Source organism: Puntigrus tetrazona, chromosome 21, assembly GCF_018831695.1.
Source record: "Puntigrus tetrazona isolate hp1 chromosome 21, ASM1883169v1, whole genome shotgun sequence".
NCBI classification, from domain to species: domain Eukaryota; kingdom Metazoa; phylum Chordata; class Actinopteri; order Cypriniformes; family Cyprinidae; genus Puntigrus; species Puntigrus tetrazona.
The window spans coordinates 12,487,439-12,495,491 of NC_056719.1; the positions used below are offsets into that span (position 1 = coordinate 12,487,439).

The 8,053-nt window shown below is 36.2% G+C and overlaps 1 protein-coding gene across 1 annotated transcript; it reads right to left on the reverse strand.

Annotated features, from left to right (window-relative positions):
* Positions 1-6,645: 6,645 nt before the first annotated feature.
* LOC122326765 (olfactory receptor 146-like) lies at positions 6,646-7,584 on the reverse strand. The gene has a single exon (XM_043221904.1). It carries the CDS (start codon positions 7,582-7,584, stop codon positions 6,646-6,648), a length of 939 nt encoding a protein of 312 aa, XP_043077839.1.
* Positions 7,585-8,053: the final 469 nt, after the last annotated feature.

The following is an 8,053-nucleotide window of genomic DNA, read 5'->3' on the forward strand; positions in this document are numbered from 1 at the left end:
GCCTTATTCCTAATGAACTTTAAACCAAGTCTTTTGGGCAAAAGGAGGGGAAGCAGGAAGAGCAGAGGTGAGGAGGGTGTCATAAACACAACAGGGGTTGGGGGGTGGGGGGTGTTGTGTTTTGAGAGACTGACAAACCCCCCAAGTCAGATTCCCAGTGAAATGCTTTCTGAAAGCAAATGCAATGAGTTTGCCTCATTCTTTTCTGAGAAGATCGAAAATATCAGAAAGGCGATTAAAACATCAGATGATGTAGAGATATGTCAGATTCAACCACAATTTCAAAAAGGAGTCACTATGTGTGTTTTTGATGCAATTGATAGCAAAACTTTGGAGGAAGTAGTACAGCACCTAAAATCCTCAACCTGCTGTCTTGACACACTCCCCACATCCTTTCTCAAAAGCGTGTTTGACTGTTAAAAAGCTGACATCTTAGAAGTGGTGAACACATCACTTCTTTCTGGGACTTTTCCAAACTCCCTGAAAACTGCGGTTGTTAAGCCCCTCCTGAAAAAGAGAAATCTTGATAACAGTATATTGAGTAACTATAGACCGATATCAAATCTTCCGGGCATAGGCAAGATCATTGAAAAGGTAGTTCTGAATCAGCTGAACAGCTACTTGAACTCAAATGGTTATCTGGATAATTTTCAATCTGGTTTCAGACCGCACCACAGCACAGAGACAGCGTTGGTTAAGATAATAAATGATATTCGCCTAAACTCTGATTCTGGTAAACTATCAGTGCTGGTACTACTAGATCTTAGTGCTGCGTTTGACACTGTCGATACTAACATTCTTCTAGACAGACTGGAAAACTGGGTCGGGCTTTCTGGAATGGCTCTAAACTGGTTCAGGTCATATTTAGAGGGGAGGGGTTATTATGTGAGTATAGGAGAGCATAAGTCTAAGTGGACGTCCATGACATGCGGAGTCCCACAAGGCTCAATTCTTGCGCCGCTCTTGTTTAGCCTGTATATGCTCCCACTAAGTCAAATAATGAGAAAGAATCAAATTGCCTATCACAGCTATGCTGACGACACGCAGATTTACCTAGCTTTATCACCAAATGACTACAGCCCCATTGACTCACTCTGCCAATGCATTGATGAAATCAACAGTTGGATGTGCCAAAATTTTCTTCAGTTAAACAAGGAGAAAACTGAGGTCATTGCGTTTGGAAATAAAGATGAAGTTCACAAGGTGAATGCATACTCAAGGGGTCAAACAACCAAAAGGCAAGTCAAGAATCTTGGTGTGATTCTAGAGACCGAACTTAGTTTCGGCTGTCATGTCAAAGCAGTGACTAAATCAGCGTACTACCACCTAAAAAATATTGCAAGAATCAGATGCTTTGTGCCCAGGCAAGACCTGGAGAAACTAGTCCATGCCTTCATCACCAGCAGGGTGGACTATTGTAATGGTCTCCTCACTGGCCTTCCAAAAAGACCATCAGACAGCTGCAGCTCATCCAGAACGCTGCTGCCAGGATCCTGACTCGAACCAGAAAATCAGAGCACATCACACCAGTCCTCAGGTCCTTACACTGGCTTCCAGTGATATTTAGAATTGATTTTAAAGCACTTTTACTCGTTTATAAATCACTCAATGGACTAGGACCTAAATACATTGCAGATATGATCACTATTCATACACCTAACAGACCACTCAGATCACTAGGATCAAGTCAGTTAGAAATACCAAAGGTTCACACCAAACAAGGAGAATCTGCTTTTAGTTATTATGCTGCTCGCATCTGGAACCAGCTTCCTGAAGAGATCAGATCTGCAGAAACATTAGTCACTTTTAAATCCAGACTCAAAACTCATCTGTTTAGATGTGCATTTACAGAATGAGCACTGTGCTGCGTCCGAACTGTGCTACTTTGCTTCTTTTATTTTAAACTGTTTTAAATCAATCTCTTTTTGCTTTAAATTCAATTTATCTTAAATCAGTGTTTTTATTTTATTTTAATTTCTTTCGGAGGAGACAATGGGAAACTGAATTTTTTAGTCATGGCAGCAACCACTCTACTGAAACTGCTGTTATAGTTCATCACTTTAAAAGGGCTTTACTAGAAATTTTGTTTCTAATGTGGTCTTAAGCTAGCACTGAAGGCCTCTTTGTGCCCTTTCAACCAGAGCTAGGCCATGTGTTGTAATGATAGAATAAAATATTTCAAAAAACATATTTTAATGAATCAGAACTAATGATTGAGCAGAGACACTGAAAAAGAAAGAATTATCTCTGCTGATGGAGGAGGTGAGCAAGAGGACCAGATGGTGGTGATGTATGTGGTTGTGTAGTTATTCTTCAGGAAAGTTCAAGGTGAAGTGGTAAAAAGAGGCACTAAATCACTTGGAATCCGATCTTCACAGATTGAGAGAGGAAAACAAATCGCTGAAAGCAAGTGTGCAAGAATGCCGACATTACAGTTGGAAGTGGTTTCTAAAGTTACACAATGTGCTGAAAAAGTTATAATTTTTTTTTTCTCTCATTTGTTTATCACCTTGCTGTATTGTGTGCTTTACTGGTTACTGGTTCTCCACCTCTCCCTTTATACCTATAGTAAATCTAGAAAAGTTATCGTTTTGCCATTCTTGTTCTTGTTGTTTAGCTGCTCTTGTTATAGAGAGCAAGTTTAAATCCTTATCACTTGTAACTTTAAATGTTACAGGTTTACGTGTCAGTCTGAAAAGAGATGTCTTTTTTTTGTAAAAGCTGATTTTATTTTATTTTTTCAAGAAACTCACATAGAGAAGTTAGATTCTAAGTTTCGGAGGAGACAATGGGAAACTGAATTTTTTAGTCATGGCAGCAACCACTCTACTGAAACTGCTGTTATAGTTCATCACTTTAAAAGGGCTTTACTAGAAATTTTGTGCTGTGCTCTAATTTTGTAGATAGGTTATTGCTGTAATTAGACAATCAATCATTTTTATTTATATAGTGCTTTTAACAACACAGGTTGTATCAAAGCACTGAACAGTAGAAGAAGTAGAAGAATACAATGATATGGATGTATAATGATGAGATTAAACAATTTGTTATTAAATGCAGATACGGGTCTCTGTAATCAATTCAATGATAAACGCTAGAAGTTAAGTGTCCCCAACAATGCAAGCCAGAGGTGACAGTGGCAAGGAACCAAAACCCCATCCATCCAGAATGGAGAAAAAAAAAAACCTTGGGAGAAACCAGGCTCAGTTGGACCAGTTCTCCTATGGCTTTTTTTATGAGGAGTGTTCCCAGTTCCAGCTGATCTAATTAATGCAGCTTAAAAATCCTTTAACGGATTTGAATAATACAAGTGTGTTGGAGTGTTATGTGTAGGCTAGGTTAAAAAGATGTGTCTTTAATCTAGATTTAAACTGACAGACTGTGTCAAGAGACAAGATAATGCCACCTTTATTGCTTGTTGTATATATGGAAACATTTTCTTTACTTTTTTGGGAAAAGGGAATGGTCAGAGGAAAACTCTTTCATTTCTAACATTAATGTTATTGTTTCAAAAGATCCTAAAGTAATTTCAAAATTTGTTACCACGTTTTAGTAGTAATATTTATACTTGCAAATTTAATGATGTCTGTGAAAAATATATTGTATTGAAACATGTAAATTAAATACGGTATTTAGGTGTAACACCTAGCCAGCAGAAGGAGCCCTCACCCGAGTACTAGCTTTGCTCCCTCTGCTTTTACTCTCATTTCCTGTTTGAGGGCTTTATATTCAGAGGCTTTATATTCATCATGTGCTTGATGCAAAGTATCGCCAGTATCACTGCCTTGCCAAGCCTTCTATTACCATTGTTCTTCTGACTGTCAAGTATATGATCTCTGCCAGTTTGCCTGACTACCAATTCTAAGACCTGTCCTTCTGATCTGTTTGCCTGTTTGTTGATCACTGTCTCAGGGATTTCCCCTAAACCTGTCAGCCTGTGGGACTGCGTCTCTGTGCATGACCCTCTGCCTGATTTATGTTTATGTTTGTTGCCCTATCTTCTAATAAACTTCTGCACGTGGATTCTACATCGGCATTTGTTAATTTTAGACACTATTTCTAATTATCGATTGCGAAAAAATTTAGATATTTGAAATATTCTAGAGAACCCATTATTTTAGTCTTCTTTTTTATCACTGATTAAGTATCGCTTAGGAATTCAGGCAGCCCTCACTGAACCCTCAACACAACTTGGCAGTTCCAACATTACTCAGAGACTGAAGGGTGGTTATTATGCCTTAAGAGAGGACATCTAACTAAATAACCACAAAATTCCAAACAACTGCACCATGTTAATGATGGTGACAGAGCACCCAAAAATGTAAAAATGGATAGCTATATCTTGGGTTAATTATTCTCTGTTCTGCCACAATATCGTGGACACATTGAAAAAGAATAATTTCAGAGAGTTCAGAATAAGTCAAATATAACAATTTATTATTATTAGTTAGGTAAAGTTATATCATGCCAATTATACAAACATTTGAAAGCCAATTCAGAGTTACATTTATGTCAATACAAAACATCAGTTTCTTAAAGGGCTACAGAATAATGTTTTGGCACTTAGACCAGACAAAGAGATCTTTAGATCAGTTGTAAAACCATGAAAAGATCTTTTGGGGTTTAGGTCCCCATGCTCCAGGGTCCCACCTGGCTGGAACATTTTCAGAGACCCTAAGGAGGACACACCCACTTCTCAAAAGAACACAGTTCTACAAAGTTTTTAATATTTTTCATAATACAAGTGATTTCTGTAAAATTGAGACCAATTTACCAATTGCACTGAGACCTTTAAAATGATAACAAACATGAAAGGGAGAAAAAACAGGTTCACAAGACACATGGTATATAATGCCTGTATTCTTAATGAACTTTAAGTCAACTCTTTTAGATCAGAAAGAGGGGAGGAAGGAAGGGCAGGGGGTGAAGAGGGGTGTCTTAAAACAACAGGCTGAGGGTGTTGTTTTCTCTCTTTGAAATGTTTTGTGTCTTTGTAGATCCCCTCTCAGATTAATTTTATTGCATGGCAGGTTTTTGGTTTACTTTTCATCAAGAAATAAATAAGCTTCTTACACATTATTTGACAAACAGTTGGCAATTGGCCAATTGGCAAATGACAACAATATTCATGAAAAGCATTGACCAAGTTCCAAAAATTCTTGAGTTTTTTTTCTCAAGGGCATCTGGCTTAAAGTTATTTAATGAAATTAAAATAAATCATAATCTGCCTCTTTCTACTGTTTACAATATTCATGTTAAGGACTTAGGCATACACATCACAAAGGATAATACTTCACTTAATAATCTCAACATTTGGAATACCTTAAATAAGTGTAAGTCATATTTAAATTTGTGGTCTCAAAGAGTCATTTCTATTATTGGAAGATTTTTTTCTACAAAAATGGAGTTCATTTCTAGACTCATTTACCCGGCCTGCTCAATCTATTTTGCTAAAAATGTAATAAAAGGTATAAACCAAGCTAACTTTAATTTTATTTGGAAAAGAAAAACATTACATTAGAAAAAGAATGTTGGTCAAAGAATATGATAAAGGAGGACTGAAATCCCTTGACATTGAAGGGTAAGCATAATGTTTTTTCCTTTTAAGATGATCACTGAAAAAGTTCTTCGGGTTGGCAGGCAGACGGCGAGATGACCAGAGCAGTAGCTGTGAGGGTAAGTGGCTGCAGGTGCGGGTGATTAGTATTCTGGTGATTGTGAGAGTGAGTTGGAGAGCCCATACGGCATGACCGGCATGATACGGCATGATTCATAGTGGCCAATAGGGGTGATGAAGGCAGTCTTCCACTCGTCTCCTTTGTGGATCCGAATAAGATTATATGCACTCCGGAGGTCTAACTTGTTGCAGATACACAATTCCTTTAGATCTTCCAGTGTGTGGCTGTTTCATTGCATGCGTGATACCAATAGAGTAGGGATAACCAGCATTTCTAACCGGCATGCACCTTGCGGTGATCACCAGTGATCTCAAACAAGCCTATTGTCAGTTAAGTCCACTTCAACAGATATCCCGTGCTTAGGGAATAGCAAATACTTAAGGGTACTTTCTCTAAAACAACAAATATTACCCAAAAATGCATATTTTTTTAATGGAATTTTACTGTTGTGTTACTGTAATGAAAAAACAGGATGTTACTGTCAGAATATGGCAGATTTGTTTTGTATGTAGTTCCAAGCGGACTAGGCTACTGACTAAATTTTGATAATTGTAACCACTACATTATATTAAACAGCAGCTCACTCTTGTCAACAGATATCAATAAAACAAAAGCCCTTTTTTAAGTTAAGGAATTTGCATTTTGTATTAATTTGCACAGCTTAAACAGAAATGACATTCTGCACCTCCACATTTGCTGCACTAAATAAGAGAGTTGCAGTTCAAATTAATAGAGCCTAAATTTAAAAGATACTAACATCTAATGTAAACATCATGCCTTAATAAATTAGTCTGTATATGCTAAAATGTAAAAAATGTATTCATTTATCTGTTGAGTTTACCCTCACTGTCCCATCAGTAGACTATTGTCTAAATAATGTTCCAGTATTGATATGCTCATATTTGTCTTTAAGAGGAATCTTAATATATATACTTTCCTGTCAGATTTATAAAATGTAATAATAAATTCAAGAATTCCATATTTTTCTCTTCCAAACTTTAACAATATTCTGTCTTATCTCTTTGGTTTGTAAACCGTATACTAAGGGATTTAATCCTGGTGGAATAATGTGAAACATTATACTACCTAGTTTCCTACTTTCAGAATATTCAGGGAAACGATGAAGAAAAATAAAAATGGCTCCAGAAATAAACATGATTATATAAACAGCTAAATGAGTGCTACAGGTTTTTATAGCTTTGCTGTTGAGTGCTTTGTTTTTGCTCCTTATACATAGAACAGCAATCTTGATGTATGTTATAAATATAGATACTGCTGACAGACAGGCTATAATTATGGAATAAATAAGTCCAAATGCATTGTTAATAGCTACATTTTCACAGGACAGTTTAAAAAGTGAGGCATTATCACAGAAAGGGTTTTCAATTGTTGATCTGCAGTGAGTCAGACGAAGAGTCAGACCTATCATTATTGTCACCATAAGTACTGCTAGCCCCCAGGCTAATGCTGATAGTTTAATAACCATTTTATTGGTCATTATAGCAGAATATCTCAGTGGATTGCATATAGCCACATATCTGTCAAACGCCATAATCATTAACACATAGTGACACGCTGCTGTAAATACATGCACAAAATAAGCTTGAATAACACATTCCATATATGTAATATAACGCTCTGAGGCTTCTCTCAAAATATCTTGCATTAGGCGTGGCAAAATGACAGTTGTCCCTATTACATCATTTACTGGCAGGTTACAGAACAGAAAATGCATAGGGTCATGCAGTTTCTTCTCTGTTGAAATGATAAATATAAGTGTAATATTTGATACAATTGCAAAAATATAAGCTAAGAAAAGCACAATAAAAACAGGGTAGGAGGACTGATGTGTAACTTTGAGTCCCTCCACAAGAAGAATGCTGTATCTAAACGTCAGGTTGTCCATTGCTTGTTAACACAATACCTGCAAACAGAGAAGCAAACATACAACATTTGAGTATTAATATTTTTAACTCAACTGTTTAATTGAATATATTACATATTTAAAAATTAAACCCTTTCATTCTATTGTGCCTGATTTCAATATGTATATAACATGGCAACAATATTATAAAAAAGTAAAAATGTGAATGTAATGATAAGCAATAAACAAAAGCAATAAAGAAAAAAAAAAAACAACCTTTACATATTTTCACAAGGTACTTTTAGAGATGCACAAACAAAATGTTGCCTAATGAAAAGTAATATCCGCTGATAGCTGTCTGTACACATTAATGTATAGATTTATATGTAATGTCAACATATAAATGTAAATACTGTATCTTGCCTTAGTTTCCTTAAAATTCTCCTTATATTGATTTAGTCACACAGTTGTTTGTATAAAAGTTTTACTGCCCTTACTTTTTAATGAGGGG

Excerpts from the sequence above, each read along its gene's own strand:
- LOC122326765 (XM_043221904.1), bottom strand. The coding sequence starts at position 7,584 with ATGGACAACCTGACGTTTAGATACAGCATTCTTCTTGTGGAGGGACTC.